Source organism: Brachyhypopomus gauderio, chromosome 15 (assembly GCF_052324685.1).
Source record: "Brachyhypopomus gauderio isolate BG-103 chromosome 15, BGAUD_0.2, whole genome shotgun sequence".
Taxonomy (NCBI): Eukaryota; Metazoa; Chordata; class Actinopteri; order Gymnotiformes; family Hypopomidae; genus Brachyhypopomus; species Brachyhypopomus gauderio.
In genome coordinates, this window is record NC_135225.1 from 17,850,089 (window position 1) to 17,872,120 (window position 22,032).

The 22,032-nt window shown below is 42.5% G+C and overlaps 2 protein-coding genes across 2 annotated transcripts; one reads left to right on the plus strand and one right to left on the minus strand.

Annotated features, from left to right (window-relative positions):
* Positions 1–1,445: 1,445 nt before the first annotated feature.
* LOC143477017 (coiled-coil domain-containing protein 172-like) lies at positions 1,446–12,469 on the plus strand. The gene is made up of 8 exons (XM_076975466.1): positions 1,446–1,610; positions 1,967–2,052; positions 8,119–8,235; positions 8,552–8,717; positions 8,924–9,025; positions 9,123–9,225; positions 11,683–11,770; positions 12,287–12,469. Exons 1-8 carry the CDS (start codon positions 1,532–1,534, stop codon positions 12,317–12,319), a joined length of 774 nt encoding a protein of 257 aa, XP_076831581.1. The 5' UTR covers positions 1,446–1,531; the 3' UTR covers positions 12,320–12,469.
* Positions 12,470–17,519: 5,050 nt separating this feature from the next.
* LOC143475934 (uncharacterized) lies at positions 17,520–20,107 on the minus strand. Its single transcript, XM_076973816.1, has 6 exons — positions 20,015–20,107; positions 19,670–19,761; positions 19,318–19,432; positions 19,038–19,150; positions 18,477–18,591; positions 17,520–17,782 (listed from the first exon to the last, which is right to left on the minus strand). Exons 1-6 carry the CDS (start codon positions 20,064–20,066, stop codon positions 17,607–17,609), a joined length of 663 nt encoding a protein of 220 aa, XP_076829931.1. The 5' UTR covers positions 20,067–20,107; the 3' UTR covers positions 17,520–17,606.
* Positions 20,108–22,032: the final 1,925 nt, after the last annotated feature.

The following is a 22,032-nucleotide window of genomic DNA, read 5'->3' on the forward strand; positions in this document are numbered from 1 at the left end:
CAAAATGATTCAAATAAGACTAATAGTTTTAAATGGTTTACATCACTCAGTGTAATGACTGTGGATCCAGTCCATTGTTTCCTATAAGTTAAAATGCACTTGTAAATCAAGAGGGACGTCTGCACGCCGAGATTAACTAGGCTCAGGAGGGGGTACGGGGATTAACCAGGAAGTAATCACCAGACTAATTTGTATCCGTTGGTATTGACAGTTATGACATTCCTGTCTGTGATTTAAGAGTCCGTGATCCTGTTGGCTAGAAAGGGGGGGGGGCGGGTAGGTACAGTTTTAACTGCATGAAAACATATGTAGGTCACATGATGAATAAGCATATTTAACATCTTAGATAAACTTGCCTGTTTTAGGAAGCCATCTGTGACATCAATTTTAAACACACGAAGTGCCTCAGCTAATATTTACTATTAATTTTACGCATTAATGGAACGATAATGTCTGTGTTGAGGCTGTTATGTGGGGCTCAGCCCCAGATCAAAATTACTTAGATGCTCGGGAATTTGACAAGTCCTCAATGGCCAAACTGACAGAAATAAAGATATTGATTGCCGTACAAGCTCGCAAACGTCAGAAAATACAAAGGCTGACAGATATATAGGTCTGTGAGGCAGGCGCAGAATGAACCACATGGTGTTTTTTACTGGAGTGACAGCATGTGCACATGGTTCATGTTTATATTCCCTTGTGTTTGCGCGATCACTTGGGCGTCTTATTCACCCTGCTCCCGTTTTCCAACACTGACACTGATTGTACGATTGGGTCCTTAAAACTCATGTAGCATACTTTGTTAAAAATGCCCCCGTGACTGTCTCGTTTTCAGATTCGTCAGCTAAAGAGGATGATCTATATCCCAAAACCACTTAACCTCCTGGTTCTAAGTCAATCTGCCTAATGCCGCTTGTGTTAAGGCTGCTGTTGACGTTGATACGTTGACGCAGAAAACAAATGCGTCGTAATCTAAAACATAAATTGGCTCTGGGATATTTAAGAGTAAAAAGTCATCAAATCACAGGAATAAAACTATATGAAAATATTGATCGGGAAAATCTTATTTGAGATTTCTCATTAGGGATGGAATTGGCCACTGACATCGCACATTGGTGTGAAGGTGCTTAATTGAAAGTCCTATTTTATAATTCCACACAGTCCAATGTCAGTGTTCACTCACAATCGAACTACAAGCGGTTTTCATGCTGACATATACATTTTATATGCGCCATATAAAGACAAATATAGATAGATATAGATTTATAGGCGCCTGTAACTAGTGGAAAGTTGGGCGGTACGAAGCAGTCACATATGACTTTTCGCCACAACCGAATGGTCAATTTTACCGAGTGATACCGGTAAGACACCAGTGCCGCTGCCATACGCCAACGTGGCCCGAGCGTAAGACACCAATTACGTTTGGAGGGCCGCGCGCGCTTTTTTTTAGGCGGGAACGCGACACCTTCTCGCGCGGTTTGTTCTCACTTTTCGGCGGTTAAGCTGTTTAATTTTAAGCGGACGAGAAATTATGAGTCTCGACTCCCTGTTTAAACAAATTCTGCTGACTGAACAACATGTGTCAAAGACCACTCGTCAGATGCACGATGGTGAGAAGGTGGAGATGATGTAGGGAATGTAAATAGAGCTTTGTTATCCAGATGTGTGTGGAGCTAACAGAGCTAGCAGCGAATAACCACCTAAAACATAGTTTTACCCTTGAGATAAAACAGCCACTTAGCTAACAAGCGAGATAATGTCCAACAGACCTGTCTGACAGAGGTCAAAAACTTCACATTCAGGACAGATTTAGAAGTTTATCGTGGGCACACCAAACATTTGAGTGTCACTTAAAAATACAGCGTGTTCTCACTTCCACACAGATAAATGGTCACATCTAGATAGTTATGAGGATATTTTTGAGTGGGACTGTTTGGTGTAGGCTAAATCTTTATCCCATGTCTAGTTAAAGCAGCCATTGTCACAGCCCAGGAGGAAATTAAAGGCTTTAATGAAAAGCTGGAGCTTGCACATGTTAAACTTGATGAGCAGGTAAGTCTTTCTTATCCCAAGGCACACATTATCCAGATTGTCTTTCCTTCAACTTATGTTAAGTGGAATTATTAGTTAATTCATTTATAAATATATGCAAAATAATAGATAATTAATATTATATGACAATTTTCTGTTTCAAACCCATTCATGTGGACATCGGCCTCGTAAAAGGGATGATTTGTTTCATGAATACAACACTTAAACAGGGTCCTATTTGAAAGGCTCCATTAAAAATGAAATAGACTAATGACAATCGTCCCCGCAAAATCGATCATTAATTTCCGCTAGTGTTACATTAGTTAACTTAACCTTGCCAAAAACATCCATCATGTTTGATAGTTCATACTGCATAGAACAGTGTTCATCTACCCATTCATTATTTATTTATTTGCAAGAACATATAACAAAGATGTTGAGTATAGATAACAAGTGCAGTTTGTGTTGTGGTAGTACAGTTTGTGTTGGGATTAGATGTGAGTTTTAGCAGTAGTTTTTCTATTATGTTAATAACACTGCAGAAACATTAAAAAAAAGCATCCTGCAGAAACTTTCTTTTATTACTTGAACGCGATGGTCACTTTATTATGTATATTTACTTCATGTATTGCCTAAGGGATTAACTGAGTTAGCCTCTTGTTATGTATATATTCCCTTTTTATAAAAGACTGCTTAGTCAGTGACACAGATATTCTAATTGTGCACACTTGTGTCTGCAGTAGAAGAGTATGTGCAATTCATGGGAAGAAACAGGTTTGCAGGCTTATATTATTACTTTTTGAAAGAAGCTTGTGTATGACTCCATCCATCCATCCATCCATCCATCCATCCATCCATCCATGTTCAGTCAGCTATTGCAATCACTTTTTCATTCATATAGTAGTATGTTCCTTTCATACACCCATCGCTTTCGTGTCTGTGAACTCGGATGGAAAGCAATTACTTGAAGGATCCTTAATGTCATTCACACTTGAGTGACCTGATAAAGTGACTGACTGTGATTTGCTTTGTGGTAGATATTTGAATTCACAGGGCATCCTTATTCATAATAATGCCTCATTATTCATTATTCATAATCACAGAATGACCTACAAACAAAACGATGTGAATGAATATTACACACACCACTGACATTTCCCCATCATTGAGTACTGAGACTGTTGGCCCCATCAAGCAAGCATCAATCAGCCTGAATTACTTACACTCAAGCATGCTGGTGAATAATCAAATGATTGGTTATGTAGTCTAAATATTTATAAGGTCTCAGTCAAACATTTTCTACCCATGAATGTCTATGCAATGCTGAATATAGGACAAAAATTGAGGTCCAGACTGTAGAAACGTGACATTAAGAGCAGACCGTGTCTCTCAACATATGCTGGCCAATCACTGCACATTCTACTCGCCTTCATCGTTTTGTTTAGTTTTCTTTACTTCAGTGTTCTTGGGGTTTTTGTCCCTTCAGTTCTTCAAGCCCCTCGCTCTCCTTCAGCTTTTAAAAAAAGAACACAAATCTATGTAGGCTTACCTTTTTATTATTTAATTAAATTCACATGACTATTCTTTAAAAATAGGTGTTACATTGCGAGGATGAGGCAGGATGCAGAGACAAGTAGTCTTCAACATATATTTTTAATTTTAATTACTAACACTCGGCTGTGTGAGTAGTGCTAAGTAAAACATGCAACACAAAGGCACATACGTAGCAGACTCACACCTTGGACTCACAAATATGAGCACGGGACAGGACTAACTCACACAGTATATACTTAGCACATAACAAGCACCACGTGTAACACATTAGACTAACGAGACGTTTGAATACATACACAAACAACCACACTCACAGGAAGCACAAAAATAGAAACACATGGATACAGACTACACAAACACACATCTGAAGGGAGGGGTCCGGGGCTAAACCGTAACAATAGGTAGCTTTATCTAAGAATACACCAAATGTCATTCTGTTTTACATAAATATACTTGTCTCAAGTTTTGCTTGATTTTATATAACTAATTTCACTTGAATTACCGGTAGTTAAATCATTACTTTTTAAACTTTAGTTAATGATCTGATTTTATATTATATACAAGTTATACAAGTTATTTTTATTTTAAACATATACAGAGACTTATACAATATATATGTCACGTTGAGGACCCCGGCCCCTCCCTTTTGGGCGTGTGTAAACGTTGTCCACGTGCTCTGTCTGCGTTTTCGGAACTCCGTGGTGACAGCTTTGTTGTGTGAATAATGTGTCTCACCTGTGAATCGTCTCGTAATCACATGGGGCTAATGTGGTCTGTCTATTTAATGTGCGCTCGCGCAGTGTCCTGTGCTCGTCGTTGTCTAAAGTCTACACGTCTCAGTGTGTGTGTATACGTGTTCCGTGTGCGCTATTGCGCAATTTCTATTTAAATAAAAGTGACGTCAAGTCTAAAGGAGGATTCAGTGTCTCATCCTTCGCCACGACCCCATCGTCACATAACGACGAGCCGTGTGAGACACCATGCCGGGCTATGCCACCCGACCGAAGAGGGGCAATCGAGCCAGCAAGCGGCGCCATCGCGCCTCTTCTCCTGGCCAGCGCTGCCAAGCCACCGCCAACCCCGAGCTCATGGAGCAGGACCCGCTATGCGCCTATATGCTGCGCATGGCTCGGGAATCCTCCGTCCCCGAGATAGCGGACAACTTCCTCGAGCAGGCACGGCGGATATGGCGAGAGCGACACCCCTCTCCTTCCCGCGAACCCTCGCCTCTGAGGATGGGGGCGTTCGTGCTTGGCTCGACGGAGAGCACTCCAGAGAACGAGTTTGGGGAGGAGGATTCGCCAAGCCAGGAGGAGGAGGAAGAGGACTATCCTCCGTCTCTAGGCGAAACCTCCACCGTCGACTACGGTGGGGAGGGGGAGGAAGCCTACCCTCCGTCGCTAGACGATGTCTCCACCGTCGACTACGGTGAAGAGGAGGAGGAGGAGTCAGAGGAAGAGGACTACCTCCCTCCGCCCGTAGTTCCCTCTCCCCCCGTCGAGGAGGGCGAGGAAGAGGGCGAGGAGCAAGAGGGTGACGAGGAGGAGTACCCCTCCCCGTCGGACTGCTCCGCATGCCCCGAGGAAGACGGTGGGGAGGAGGAGGAGAATGGGGAGTACCCTCCGTCCGAGGGCTCCTACACGGAGGAGGAGGAGAGCCCTTCCCCCTCGGAACTGTCCGCCGGGACGGCGAAGAGGAGGAGGAGTCCAGAGGCGGGTTCATCCCCCGAGCTCTCCCCAGCCAGCGACATGGACTGTTCCCGGGGTGGCAGCTCGGGACAGCCCATGAGCTGGAGCCGTGGCAGTGACGAGGTGATGGAAGCGGAGGAGGCCACTCCCACTGCCAGGTCCGGAGGGAGATCCACGGGCGAGGAGGGTTTCCCGTACGGCCCACCGAGGGTTGGGACCAACCGCGCTGCACCTGCCGCGTCGGCCAACCGCGCTGCACCTGCCACGTCGGCCAACCGCGCTGCGCCCGGTGGAGGGTTTGCAGCAAGGGCAGGAGGAGCACCGCCCACCGCAGCGCCTGCAGCACCAGTGGCTCCCGATCTCACTCCCCTCATCGCTATCCTTCTGGCGCGCAGCCTGGCGCCTGTTTCATGTGTGTGTGTGCCTGTGTTCGTCAGTCTTCCCGTCTGTATTCCTAACCCATTTTTCCCATTCGTTCCTCTATGTGTCAATGTGCCTGTGTGCGTGTTTGTGAATGTCCCGTGTAACGTGTCTAACGTCTTTTCCCCTATGTTCCCAGGGAGGGTATTCTAGGCGGTCCGTGGCGGACGCTTCCCCGAGGGCAGTCACCTCCCAGACGCAGGACTGAGCGCGTCGGATCCGCCCATCGTCGTGGGTTCGGGGCACTCGGTCCTGTTGGCACCCCGGGACGGGTAGTGCCCTTGGAGGGGGCGTCTGTCACGTTGAGGACCCCGGCCCCTCCCTTTTGGGCGTGTGTAAACGTTGTCCACGTGCTCTGTCTGCGTTTTCGGAACTCCGTGGTGACAGCTTTGTTGTGTGAATAATGTGTCTCACCTGTGAATCGTCTCGTAATCACATGGGGCTAATGTGGTCTGTCTATTTAATGTGCGCTCGCGCAGTGTCCTGTGCTCGTCGTTGTCTAAAGTCTACACGTCTCAGTGTGTGTGTATACGTGTTCCGTGTGCGCTATTGCGCAATTTCTATTTAAATAAAAGTGACGTCAAGTCTAAAGGAGGATTCAGTGTCTCATCCTTCGCCACGACCCCATCGTCACAATATATACAATATACAATAAAACATAAGACATATACAATAAATGGGATGTTTATTAATCAGCAATAATAGAATACATAATGTATTAAATTATAGAAGGACAGAGGGATAGGTGAATAAGCACCATAGGTATTGAATTCACTAAGGTAATCAAACCAAGATTCACAGTGAACTGAGTAGACTTTGTGGGGGGTATTAGTGTTCATTAGCTTTGAAGCACACAGAGTCTTACTGAAGTTTTAGTGCTCATTTATTCAACATAAGCCAACTCCAAAGGAGGTGCTTGGGGCATACATTTTTAAAGGTCTTAACATGGGTGTTGTCACCCTTCAATGGTCATCAGAGACAAAGAAGACTTAACCAGTTGGTCATAAAAAGAGACACATGATACTCCATTTACATTTCTATCCAGTTACAAACAGGTGTGTTGCTGCTTTCTTCAGGAGCTCTCTTTTCTGGTGTGGTGGTCAGGCAGAACACACCAGGATGTGCTCTTCAGTAAAATCTGGATCACATAAGCCAGATAACTTTTCATGCTATAGTATTTAGCACAGATTAATTATGAATACAAATAATGTGTAATACATGAGTACGATAATATATAAATTAAAAATAAAACACAGAAAAAAACCCATAAAATAATCAGCAGGTAAGAGAGAAAATGAGCAGAGATCACTGAACAAAATTGTATAATAAGGGAATTCCCTAATCTAATTCAATGAATTACAGGTAATCAAGAGCATCAACTTTGCATCTGGATAGATGCCTCACTTTATTTAGATTGGTCCTTACACTTGAACTGTGTTTGGACCAGGCTAAAGGTAAACTCACTTTAATTGGACTGGTCCTTACACTTGAACTGTGTTTGGACCAGGCTAATGGTGAACTCCCTTTAATTGGACTGGTCCTTACACTTGAACTGTGTTTGGACCAGCCTGAAGGTGAACTCCATTTGCTTGCCTGAGCCCAGGGCTTAGTTCTGTAGGTCCAGAACGACATTGCTCTGAACTGCTGAACATGAATCTAACAGCAGAGGGCAGTTTTCCTGTCTGCTCCAAAACTGGCTTTCTGGACTACGATGACTGCATCAGTTTTGATGCTGTATTCCAAACTAGGATGCCAGGGTGTCTGTAATTGGCTGTCATTCTGAAGCTACCTATTCTGAAGATTGTTAGCCAAGTGACAATAATTCCCTATGAACCTCGGATATAACGAAAGAAACAGATCTGCTAAACGATAGAATTAAGAAACAAGGCCCACATGAGTGAACTGAGCAAAGACAAATACAATGAACCTGACTGTAAACAAATAAACAAAAGACTTAGATCTCAGAAAACAAAACGCTTCAAGAGAGGATGATAGGAACACAATTCATGGATCAATGACATGGATTTCTCTGTGGAGAAAATAATATGGAAGTGTCCTTGGTATTGCAGAGGAACATGGGTACATAGAATTCTACTCTCCGGTGTAAGTTTACATTTTAAATGTTTTGAATTTAGAAAGTTTAAATCCGATGGTATTTTGGGAACGTTGAGTCTTATGAATAGTGGTAATGTGCATGATGGTGGTTAAAGGAAAGTCTCACATTCCAATATGAACTTGGATTTCTGGTATGGGAGCAGGAAGTCAAATTCCTTATTTATGATGTGGAGGACGCCAACAATGATGCCAAGATTGTTCTGGAGGAAAACGTGTCCTTTAGTCCTAAATAAAGGAGTAAGCTATATGCACTTCAGCAAGACACTATTGTAGATGTAATGCAGATTTACTAACGCAGTGGTGACTGCAGGCCCAACTCCTGGCAGAAGCTGGGCTGGAGCTACATCTGACCAAGAAACAACACAATCAACTGGAGAAAAAGAGAGAGGAGCTGCAGAGGGAGGGGAGTGACCTCACACAGGAGCTGGTGATCAACACTCCACTTTCAGATCCCCAAACCTGTGGATTCACGCAGGACCAAGATAGAAATGTGTCCTGGATTTATAAACCTGAACATTAGTTGCTGTTTGTGTGTATGAGATGATAAGAGAGGAGATGATAAGTTGTATGAGTTCTTATTTTCAAGAGAAAGTAAATAAGAGAAAAGAGATATTTAGCAGCAGAATAAATTGTAATGTCAGTAATCATCATACATGATATTTTTATTTGAATGTTTCCACTTTCTTAAGGATTATACATTTGTTGTCATCAGCATTATGAAAGCGCTAGTTCTAAACCTTCAGGAGCGACTGCGAAGAGGTGAAGTGCAGGAGAAAGAGAAGTTCATGAAGGAGATCACGACCTTCAACAACGAGTTCAACTTGCTGAGCAACAGGGATGTGGTGTTCCAGAGCCAGACCAGGTCTGAAATACGGAGCCTTCAACAGGAAGCAGAGGCTCTGAATGAAGGTGTGCTTCCTCTGCATTCTTATCACGCTGCTTATTTCATTCTTATTTAATTCATTTGCTTGAACAAATTTGAACAACAAAAAAACTCTTTTGTGAGTTAATTCATGGAACTTTGATAATAAAATTGCTAGCAAGCATTTATTTATTGTGAAACATACTTCACGATGTTGGGCCTAAATGTGAACGTTATTACCGTCTGTGTGTAGAGATCGAGGTGATGAAACAGAAGAACCCATGGCACGTCTCCATGAAGGCAGAGCAGGGTTCATTACAGTCAACGCTGAGGGGACTGCAGATGGAGTTTACAGGTGAAGGATGCGGATGAGCCATGTAAACACGTGCCTCTCCCACTGTGTTCAGGATGTCACTGACCCGCTTCTGATGTGCTGTTCTGGGCTTGCGTAGAGTTGGAGAGAGATCTGGAGAAAGCTCTGGCTCTCACAGAGTCTCTGAAGACCGAGAACCTCATGGTCAGTCAGAAACCCCTCACAGACAGCACCTGCCTCAGGTAAGCAGGTCGAAGCAGCACAAGTGAGTGTTTTCACCCAGGTCCTCCCTGTCGTTCCCTTTGCTCGCTTGTTTGTAAAAGGTGCAGTAGCACAGAGGCTCGTGTTGTAATGACATGGATCCACTCTGTCAAATACCCACCAGACTGCCATTCACTTACAAGAGCAGCGCTTCATCCATCTCTCCATCCTCCCCTCTCTCCAGTGAGCATGTAAATAACAAACCCGTGCTTTTAATTAAACCTCTGATGTGTTGCCCACACTATCTGGCCCAGGGTCAGGGATAAAATCCCGATAAAACCCTTTACAAGAACGTCCGGCCGGCATATGAAGACCCAGATGATAGAAAGGGGGTCAATACTCTTAGGAAGGAAGCTTCCTTCACAGCAAAGTAAATCACGTGAAAGGGCAGGGAAGCTGACAAGCTCAACACTAGCGCAGAATCTCTCTCATTAGTGGCAGACCGGACTAAAGCCTTTATATGTGCCGAAGATGGGGCTTCTGGGAGGAAGCGGCCAAACCCAGGATATGATGGTCCTCCTCTGTGAGATCATTAATCACTCTTAAACATCTTCCCCTCCATACTGCGCCGCTCCCACACCACCCTCCCTATTGATTGTTTGAAGTCAAACGCATGAAAGCTGAAATGAAAGATGCCTTTGAAACCAGCTTCACTGGTAAATTATGCTTTATTAAAAAAATGAGTTTAGAAGAGCTTTAGTTAAAAGGACAAAGTTGCTTGTGTGAAGGGTATGTAAATAGCACAGTGCTTCTGGTACGCTTTTGTCTGTGTCCACTGGTGTCTCCACAGTGCAGACAGTTGGTTCAGTCTTCTATCAGAACTATGGTATGCCATGAGAGTAGGTTTGCTTTATGAGCTTAATCACAGCTTCTATGGAAACGCTCATTACGAGTGTCAGGGCCTGGAAGTGTAGGCACATTACACAGGAAATGTTAATACAGCAGGGGAAGGGGCCGTATGCTGAAGTGATTACCGTTGCATTTAAATTCAGTATGCACATATGTTTCCTCACAATGTTAACCGCAACACCATTACACCATAACACCTCCTATGAATATTTTGAATGTAACTCACATTTTGTTAGATTCTAATAAATTATTTTTGCAGGTGAGTTAGAAGCCTAATGTCACGTCTAGCCCTTCCCTCCTCCCTGGTCCCGCCTAGCTCCCCTCTCCCATTCGTTCCTCCCTCTGTCTATCACGCCCCCGTCTTTAGTGCCCACACCTGTGTCTCGTTTGCTCCCCTGTTTTAGAGTATATATTCCCCTCCGTTTTACTCCCCTGTGTCGGTCTTTGTGTTTCTATGTATTCATTTCAACCCGTGCTGGTTCCCCCACGTTCGGTAGCCTGTACCCTCCTGTTACTCCTTCCTCGCGCTGGTCTGGTTTGTTCCGTTCGTCTTCCTGGTTTTGATTCTCATTTCTCGTAGTAATTCGTTTAGTTATTCCTTTGTATGTTTTGCCCTATGTTGGTTTGTCTCGCCTTAGTGGTTCCCTCTCTGTCTCCTTGGTTAGAGTTTTATGCCTGCGTGTTTGTAGTTCATGTCCTGTCGTAGCTCCGTTCTGTTCTTTCTGTAGCGTCATTGACTATTCCGGTTATTGTGTTTATACTTGTGCTTGTTGGTTGTATGTTCAGTTAAGCTGCCCTGTGTTACGCGTGTTTTATGCCCAAGTGTCTTAGTCTTTATTTAGTTGGTTGTTTGCCTGTCTAGTCCTTGCATGTTCTCCCCAGTCTACTCATCCCCTACTTGGTTGCTCTCCTTTTGTTTAGTGTTTGTTTGTCTTATTTAATAAATCTCTTGAATACTTGCGTTTGCGTCACCCGCCCCTGTGATTCGTTACACCTAACTTGCATACAGGGGATGAATGGTATAATTACTGAAATACTCAGGAATGATGGTGATGCTCAAACATTGGTAACAAAATGGAACAACTCTGGTCCTAATCTAGACAGAGTCCACAATTTGTTTAAAATAATTCATGTTTATCATAATAAGCCCCAACCAAAGAAATAAACAAGTTTAACACCACAAAGCTTGCATCTAAGAGCAATAAGGTGGTATGGCCTGAGAAGTCCTTTTCCACTCTTATGTGTGTAGATTATTCTACTTGTGACTGAACTAACAGTGTGTGCTCAGAACTGGCCGTTACAGTAGCTGCCCTGTGGCTCCTGAAGGAGCTCCTGTCCCCATCAGAGACACAAATCCAAGACCGGCCAGTTCTGTGGGGTCAAGGGCAGCCAGACTATTAGTGGCATATTTATAATAAATAACATGGCTTTTAAAATCACTTTGTTTATCCTTCCTGTGTGTTCAGTATGTTGAGTACGTAGATATAAAAGATAAAATGAAAGGTAAGTCATTTTAGATCATGATGGGGAGGTTCTGATAAACTAGGTGTGTGTGTGTGTGTGTGTGTGTGTGTGTGTGGACATTGAAGACTGAAGAAACAGCTGGAGGTGTATAAGGAAGGAGAACTCGAGCTCCTGCACGAGGCTCTCAGCACTGAAATTCAGTTCCTGCGTTCAGTAAGCAGTTTGCATTTTTACACTTACCTTAATCAGTAACATTTACCTTAATGAGTAACAATTACCTTAATGAGGAACAGTTACCTTAATGAGGGACATAACTTAATCGGTAACATTTACCTTAATCGGTAACATTTACCTTAATGAGGAACATTTAACAATCAGTAAAATTTATCTTAATGAGTAAAAATTACCTTAATCAGTAACATTGACTTTAATCAGTAAGACTTGTCTTAATCAGTAACATTTATTTTAATCAGTAACACCTTAATCAATAACATTTAACTTAATCAGTAACAGTTACTTTAATCCACTGTTAAATGAAAATGTGGCACTACGAATTATTTATTTATTTATTTATTTCCAATATTAGCACATTTGAAAGCCAATCACTATTTTTGATTACAAGTACACTATTTTATAGATTATATATATATTATCGATAGAATGGTAATAATAAATTTATTTTTTCAACAGTTGTATGTTAATGAAGTAACACTAAACTTCTCTTGGCAGAAATTATCACAGAAGAACAGAAGTGTATGCTGAAACATGTTTCTTGTTTCTTTAATAATAGACTTTTATTTTGATTATTTTTGATTAAACATCCATTTAGTCATGTGATTCATTACTCTGTGCCTGAGCTCCTTTGTCTTTCCACATTATAAATTCTGTGAGAACTTCACAGCTTATTGTGAAGTAAAGTTTCCATCACCACACATCACTTGATGCACTGTTGTGTTTCTTTCTGCAACTCTTTGTAAGAGTGACCTCTAGTGGTTGTAGCTCAAATTGACAAGGAGCACATTTACTGCCTGTTCTCAGATAGAAAACTGATGGTAGTGATCACATAAAATAATAATGAGCAAATAATAATAATAATAATATTAATAATGATATTTTCAGAATTTAATAAAGTACAAGTTCTTATTTGTGCTAACATCACAGAATTCTTAAAATCATCAAACTGAGGGAGTGATATTTCAGTGTATGTGTAGTGCTCTTTCATTCTTAAACATAACATAAGTGTATCTTTGTGTTCATGCCAATATATAAAGGCTATCCTGTTTGAAACTGAAAAGAGGATTCATAGGCATCTAGTAAATGTATATAAATAAAATTGCATTAGATACATTAAATATTTAATGGATTACAATTTAACTTCAGATACACAAAGTTGATGTGTCATTGTTTTCAGTATAATAATACCTATTCTTGTATGAAACTTTCTAAATCTCTGGCTACTGTTTTGCTTGACCCTTTTGTTGTATCAACTGCCATCTAGTGGCTATATTGAAGCAATACACCATGCTGCGCATGAAATGTACTGCGCATTGAGTCCACAAGATCTGACTGTAAAGTCCACAAGATCTGACAGTAATCTAACAGTAAACATTGGTCAGTGGTTTGTGAATGTGGATATTCCTAGTGACATGTTTTGTGTTGACATTAGTTAAAACGTTTTTGGTTAATGCTTCGTTTTGTTGTCCATAAATGCATTTTTGTTGTCCATAAATGCATTTTTTTAAAAACGTTCCACCTAACACAACCCACAAATTTATATTTCAGATTGTTTGTAACTGGACCAAGTGGACTTACTCATGTGACATGTGTCATGTGACATATGACAAGGAAGTGAATGCTGCCCTTGCCAAAGAGATTTAAACTCCTCTAATTAATAAGAGTTGTATTATTATATTATATTATTATATGCTATTTAAATTTGAGAAGTGTCACCTTGTTACATTAAGTCTTTTTTCTGTACTCTGAAGTTGGGAAAGTTTTCTGTATATGGGTAAGGCCTTCATTGATGTCCATGCTGTCTTCCCTCTTGCCCTTGTGTTAATCTGTGTACAACAGCTCCCTGTGTGGGAAGACACAGTAGTCACCCATAGGTGTGGTCTGCAGAAGAACCTCAACCTGGTGCTTCTCATCTAGGGAGGGGCACTGAAGACAGTGGACGGTGCTATCACCGGACACGACTCGGACCTTACGGCCGTAAACTCCGTCACGAGTATTTACGTGACCAGCGGTAGAGAGTACAAAGGTTCACGATTGTAGAGAGGGGGTAGCTCTCTCTTGCAGACAGTTGGCACAAACATTCCATCAAGAGCGAATGTGTAATTAATGAGACATGCTCGCGTCTCTTTGAATCAGAACTTTTATCTTCAGACCAGAACTGCTAAGTTAAAAAGTAGTGTTTAGTAGTGTCTCCCAAATATTTCATCTTTTGGCTTTATAATTTGGTGATATAATTGGGGCAAGACATTTTTTTCTTGGCTTTGCAGGGTGCAATGTTCTTATATTTATATGTAAATGGGGTGTGTGTAAATTCCTTATGAATGTTGCAGAGTATTTTTGAGAGTAATTGCTACGTGACTTCCCAGATTTCACGTGTCTGTGCTGGTAATTAGGACAGCCATGTTGGTTGTGGTAACACACTTCTCTGTGGAAAAAAAAACTACCACACAAAAGACTGATAGGCCCTTGTCACTTTTATAGTTGTTTCAATACATATTAGTCAATTACTAGGTTACATTTAATTAGTCCTCAGTCTGTTTTTTGTTACTTCATCAGTTACTTTGGCCAAATTAATATTGATTTTCACTGGGCAGTCCCCTGTGATTTGTAATTGAGTCTTAAGGCTGAGTTTAATCTAATAAAAAAAAGCAAAGCAAGCCGCTGGTTTGCTGACAGCCTGTATAAATGGGCAGTGTGGAGACTTATGAAGTCTTTGCCTTTTCTGCTCCTGCCACCTGGCAGTACTGGATAATTGTCTAGACTCTGTTCAGCCTGACAAAGTTTCATTAGAGGAGGAGCAGCACCTTGGCTTATAAACCATATAAAAATGGAGAGTAGTTGTTTTATCTTACCATGGTGCTCAGAGGAGATAGCAAAGACAGAAGTACGGTGGCCCAGAGGACATGTTCTTATCCAGGACTTGAACATCTTATCAAAACGCCTGACTTCCCAGCATAAGCTGTTTATATATGCCTCATATATGTTATAAGAACTGGACAAACACATCTTAGCTAACCTATAGCGCAACATATATGCCTGTATACTTAAATAAATTGAAAGGAAAATGAATGTTTGGATGAACACTGAAACAGTGAGTGAGATACAAAACGACGCCAGTCAGGTCCGTCTGTGGTTGGTGTGTCAGCTAAGGCGTTTGGGACGTGTAGTTAGGTAGGTGTCGTCCTAGCAAGCTGGTTCCCGTGTTGTTGAAACAGTTCCGCACTGTTGTTTTTAAGAGCACTGCCACTCTTGACTCCCAGCAGGCTGATTGCTTCAGTGTTGCCACAGGGCCTGCTGAGATGCTGGAACGCTTTGTTTATTCGCTGGCTGGTTGCAATTAATGGGGTGTAATCACACAGAGAAACATGGGTGATGTGTCACACTCATAGAGAAGTTCATCCTCCCTGCAATTAGAGCCATTGTGTTCCCAGCAGTCAAAGCTGCTTCTGTAAACAGTGGAGTCTGCCAAATATTACTTGCCACAATTACATAGTAAGGACGGTCTTGGTCCTCACTGTGTAATTGTAGCAACACATCCCAACATTGCTGTGAATTGCACAAATTGGATTGGACACATTACCAGATTGTGATTTCATCTTATGTTCGTGTTATGGTAAAAACCTAATTACCGCATGTGCACTCCAAGTGAATGGCGCTTTGTGTTGAAGAGCACAGCAGCAGAGATGCAGCGTTCTGAATTCTGTCCTCCTCCCCCTGTTAGGGAGGACATGCTTACACAAAGGAACAACAAAGAACCAGCCTGGAAATTCAGCATGAAAATGAATTTGAAAGCTTTCAAAACTTGCCTAACTTTATTTGGGCTCTTAACACATTATTGGTGGTTGAGACTAATCCAGTCTTTGTAATATTTTGAATGAGAAGACAATCCAAACTTTGTGCATGTTTTGTTTGTGTGGGAAGCTCATGTTCATGACCGTGTGTATTCTTTGTGTATTCATGTGTGTATTCTGTGATCAGAATACACACATGAATACACAAGGTGACAGATTACTGGTGTATCGTCGCTTCATAGCCAAGTTTCATCCTCTTCCTGACATGACTAGACACCGTTTGTTCTGTCGTGCATGAACCCACATGTGAGAATGGGTACAAAAAGCATTTATTTCTTAAATCATTCATCTAATGTAGATGCAAAAACAAACAAACAAACCCCCCAAATAAACATCACATTCTACAGTTTAATCTCATAGTGTTTCTGTTTTAATCCCAGCGGGCTGTCCAGTGACTTGATGTGCTGAAAATGTGTGGTAGAGCTTAAAGTAAAGTGTCGGGTGCCGGTTGTCTGGGGGCAAGAAAAGTGTCTCCCCTGTTCCCAGACTGACCACAAAAGAGCACAGCTCTCCCTCCTACACCGTTTTAATCCCACTCAAAGATCAGAAATGTGGAGCACTTACTGCCTTGGTCTCAGTGTGGTTTTACGTAAGGGAGTATGTAGATGACTCCGAGGCATTGATCACAGAGTGGAGCTAATAGAGGTAATGGGTATAACCCGCAGGGCTGGAGACAACGTTGACACAACGTCTGAGAATGAGCACAATTTCATTAAGAGGCTCTCCCAGTGTGTGCATTGCTCATGGTCCTGGAGTGGTTGAAACTTCACACCGCAGCACAATTGTGGCATGGGGGAGATGATGAAATCAATGCAGAGAGGTTAATGTAATATATTAATATTAATACAACATCTTAATATTCAATTAATATTAATATGGTATTTTAACATATCCTCTACTGCCAGTATCACTGATACAGAGCTGTAACAGAGTTATTCACAATGACACTGAACATAATAGAAGAGGTTTCAGATTATTGAAATGGGATAAGCTAAATCAGGCATTTTATTTTTTAGTTCGTCAGTCTGTCTGTTAAAAGTCTGTTAACGGTCTGTCACGCCTGGCTCCGCCTCCCATCTGTTCGTCTTGTGTTCACGCTGTCTAGTCCCGCCTCTGTTCCGGTTTCCTTGTTTTCCCTTTTGTCTTCCACACCTCCTCTGATTTCCACACCCTGCTCTCTGTCTCTCCATCTTCATTTATTGTCTTCAGCTGTTTCTCGTTTGAGTTCTCATTTATTTCTGGTATTTAAGTGTTTGGGTTCTTGCTTTGCTGATCATTTTGGGAGATGTTTTGTGAGTACTATGGTTAGGTTCTCAGTTTGCTCGCTGTGCTTTGTATGTTCATTAATAGTTTTTAGTAAGGTGCTGTATTTCTCTGAGCTGTATTTAGAGTGTGTTCTGCCTGTATCGGTTATTGTTCTCATACAGGTTCTGATACAGAGAGTCTGATGGATTCTCTGGTTATGACCTGAGAATGACTCAATGACTCTGTTAAGGGTTTTGCCTTTAATAAAACTCTGCTCAACTCCTGTGTCCTCGCCACACGATGCCTGTTGCATTACACAGTCAGATGGTCGAGCTCGCCTGCATCTGGACGGTCGTCTGCCTCATCTGGGATGTGGTCTGTGCCCAGTTCAGCAAGCCCAGTTATCTGATGCATGAGCACATCGTAGAATGGAAGTTTAGCAAATGTGGTCCCAAGTCCTTAATGTCAAGACAACGGCAAATGTGTATCAACAAATGTGACCATCTAACGATCCTTTTTGTCATTGCATTCTGGTTTAGGGTTGTAGTGTATCAGAAACAGACAATGAGTTATTTGCACAAAAACATAAGTCTAAATTGGTCAATTAAGTCATTTATTAGTTACTTTCCAGTTGAATTTTAAAATGGCAAAACACGCGTTTGAAGCGTCGATTAATGAGCTGTGCCTGTAAGTTCGATAGATGTTGTCATGGAGTTGATCTATCCGCAGAGGAGACAGGCATGCGTGTAATTGCCTTTGATGTCGTTCTGGCTCAGCTCCTGTACAAAGGTCTTAATGACCTGTTTCTCCAGTGTGCCGTCACTCTTGGTGCTCAGACAGTCTCTGTCCTTAGGGAAGTACGCTGACGCAGCTCCTGACACCTGAGTGTTGGACTCTGCAAGGGAGGTGGAGGGAAACGGTTACATGTTTAACACCAGAGGTGTTGCACACCTTGATGAACAAGAGGTGTACACAATCTAAAAAAAAAAATGACACAAGGATTCGGGATGATTACATTTCTCAAATATCAAGGTTGTTGCCCCTTTAAAATAGTTTTAAATTTAACCTAGCAAGAAAAGTGCAGAATGCTGCACAAACATTAGGAAATTTGCCATTTTGAAAATCGACACCATTGAAACATTAATGAAGTACAAGATTTTCCATGTTGAAAAGCCCTAGAGAGTAATGGAGTTATTATTCTCAGCAACACTGTTTATTCCGAGTGCTTCTGGTAATCCTGCACCTCAGTGTTCATTGTACTGTACATCATCTAGGATATCAGCCCCCGCAAAACAGGCTTGTCAGAAAAGGAGGAGCTGATGCCCTTGGACTTAATTGTAACATAATATAGACTCATTCATTTTCTTTATGTCTGTCTACCAGAACTCTGCGAGCAGTTTCATACAGCGTAATACCTTTTTGAGGCACTGCTCGTGTCTGCTTAGGAACGATAGCTGGTGATCTAGTGAGTGCACCTGTTTCATGTTAGTGTCTTAAACGTCATATGAAGATTTGGAAGCAGTTCTTCTCGTGCCGGGTGTCTGCTGGCAGAGATGGAGGGGTTTTGTCTGGGATGGGGAGGTACTCACTGTTGCAGACGGCTAGCCTGCTCCCTCCCACGTACTGTGTTGTCCACTTGTGTTTTGTGGCATTGCTACATTCTTCAAACAGCCTGCTCTTCCTCAGGAAGGCAAAGTCGTAGCCCTGGGAGAGGGCGAAGCCAATATTGTCACACGCCGTAGTGTAAAGACACCTGTTCTTGTTCACTTCGTGTTAGAACGTCAAGTTCTCTTCAGTTGTCTGTCTATGGAATATTCTAGATTTTTCAAGGTTACGGTTAAGGTTTGATGGGTATTAGACTTAATAAAACTCCACTGTATGCTTTCCGCTTAAATGTAGGTGGTGTAATGCTGATCCTCTCTTTTTCTTTAAATGAAATCTCATTAATGATAGCAATCAATTAATATGGCACACTATAACTGTTTACAAGGCATTTAAAACTTTAAATTCTCTTTTGTCCACAAGGGGGTGCTGATGATGCACTGTGTTGAGTGCTTTTATCTCCTGTCAGATGGTTCACTGTATGAGTATTCTGGTTCTTGTGTGTGTGTGTGTGTGTGTGTGTGTGTGTGTGTGTAGATCTTTATTACCTCATTGCACATGGGTTTGCAGTAGCGCTTCTTTTCAATAGAAACACAGACCAGTCCCCCTTTACTATGGAGAGTTGGAGAGGGACACTCCACAGGCGTAGCCCCCCTACACACTGCAGACATGAAGGAGCAGTGTTGAGACATGAAGGAGCAGTGTTGAGACATGAAGGACCCATGTTGAGACATGAAGGAGCAGGGTTGAGACATGAAGGAGCAGTGTTGAGACATTTGGGGAGAGAGACAATTGCTAATAGCCTTGTCAACATGTAGTCATTTTCACCTGATTTGTGGTGTTTCTGTAAGATGTCTGTCATTCTCCGCAGGTGGTCAAGCGTAGTTGCAATTTGATTGTCTGTCAGTTGGACAGTAAATGACTCAAAACATTTCTCTGAGACCTGTTTTGGGGAAGAATTGACAGAAGAAACATAATTGAGTTCAGGAGTGTTTTACAACTTTTTCTTAACATAGACTATACTGAACTACATCTTGACAAGATGATACTCAGCAAAAAAAACTTTTTCAATATATTTTTCATTAAAGCTTTTTTAAAAGCAAAGCTTATTCAAACTATTAAGGTTGACTGGAAGGTGTTAAATGTGTAATTGAGAATCTTCTGGCTCCATTAACAGTACCTTCATGTGTTCTGAGAGATGATTAAAAGACCAGTCAGGACAAGAGCTGTTTGTTGAATTGTCCTGAGCCCAGGCAGCCCTCGAGAAGAGCACTTCAAAGTAGACGCACACAATAGCAATCAGCCACCTTTCACAAAGGCACTTCAGTGCCATGTCTGGCCTCGGAGACTCTAAATCTGAGGCTTTATGTTGCTTTTGCTGGAGCATAATGGCTTCTGTGTTCCCTCGACAGGCCCTCACGTTGTGGGCATCTTTAGCATGAGTGAAAGCTCATATTAAAGAGATATACACAGTCCCCGTCAATCCCAGCGTTCCTAAAGCACCATGCGGGACTGTGAAACGCACCTGTTAGCAGGCAAAGCCACCGCACCCCCCCGATGTCCCCCTCGGCCGTCATGCTGCTTCTGTGCTGGTCCTTGTCCTTTCTGAAACGCTCTTCTGTCCCTGCGTTTGCTCTGCGGGACATGCTGTACGTCTCTGTTCTCCTTTTACCAGCCGAGTGTTGTCCCTTCATTACGTCACATGTTGGTTTGCTGGGTTTACCTAGATTGCAACAGATACAAGCACTGAGCAAACTTTGAATGTGATTGTAACAGACTGTCCTCAGGAACGTAACTCCAGTGTGTGCAGTTACGGTCTTCACATGCGTGGTCGTGTGTCTCAGGAACGTAACTCCAGTGTGTGCAGTTACGGTCTTCACATGCGTGGTCGTGTGTCTCAGGAACGTAACTCCAGTGTGTACAGTTACGGTCTTTTTGTCAGCCACTGTGCATCATGTTTGTATCTGATCTGTTTAAGAACTTTGAACCATTGCTGTTCAGGTGTTATTTGTGTGTAAATCTATTTTCAACACAGCACCATCTCTGCCATGGAACTGGCTTGAGTTCCCTTGTCAGCCACGTCCAAGGACTTCAGAGGTTTTCAAACACGTTGGTGTCTGTGCATAGTGGAGACTGGCCCAGCAGCTCTGGGCTGGAGGTCAGACACTGACCTCACATGAATGACCAGGGTCACATGCTCTGCTCTGCTCACATGTTCCACACCAACCACTCGTCATCCAAACCGCCATGAGTCGGGTCGTCTTTATAGAGTGAGAACAGTGTTGTGATTGGGCAGGACGCATTGTCCCTGAAGCAACATTTTCAGAGCCTTGTGTTGGTGAATGGCTGATAATGTGAGGGGTTGTTGACTCCACCTGTACACCCACAAGGTGTTTGTCAAAGTGGCATTTTTAATCAACTGACTGCTGAGTGTAGTTTTTATATAATTATGTTTTAACCAAATGGTTTTAATTGCTGCATAATAATGTTCTCTACAGTTACACTCTGTACATTAAAGAAGTGCACAATTTGTGAGTTTCCTTTCAAAAGAGCATTTGATTAACCTCGCCGATGGATGTGCGTGTGGTTAGATGTGTGTGTGTGGCAGGGTGCAGTCTTTCTTGGTAGGTTGTGATTTAGTTATGCTTTACTTTGTCCCCACTTTTTGTCTAAACTCAATGTCTTGTCCTACACTCGCTTAGCTGTCTTTAATTTAGATCATAAATTCATTTGCATTATTACATTAAAGTGCATGAGAATCCACTGTGTTTCCTGCTGGTTGTGACTCGTGTGTGCTGTGGCCCTGCAGGAATGTTACTTTAACACACTGTATACTTGTATTTAACTGGAGCAACAGTGAAAAGAACTCTTGACCCTTGACCCTTGCAGGTGTGTTCAGCAGTGACCGTGAAAGCATGTCTATTGTGACCAGGCCATTATAAGCAGGCCATTATGAGCGCTCCATTATAACCACACGTGCTGCTAGGCACGTCCTTTTTCTCACCTTTCTATCATAGCCAGCATGAATCTTTTCAGCGGTTTATGCTACCGTAGCTTCCCGTGAGATTGCACTTGACAGGTGGCCTTCACTCCACAGTCTTCTGTGGGCCTTGGGTGCTAACGACCCAGTGGGCCGCTCACCGCTCCGCCGGCCGGTCCTCCCCGTGGCCGTGTTTGTGATGGGTAGTAACCACCATACCTGGAGGACCCCACATGATCTTTCATGATGATGCAGCTCGGTCATCTGCCCATCACAATTTTGCTCTTGTCAGAGCTGCTCATATCCACACGGTTGCCTGTTTTTCCTGCTTCCGACACACTGGCTTCAAGAACTCTGTGTTCTCTTGCTGTCTAATACGTTCCGCCTCCTGACAGGTGCGTTGTAATAGGGTAATGAATGTTATGCACTTCACCTGTCAGTGCTTATAATGTGGCTGATTGGTGTATGTCATTGTATATATGACACTTTAATAGGAATACCTCTAATGCACATCACACATCAGAATGGGGAAATCATGGTGTCAGTGACTCTGACTGGTGATC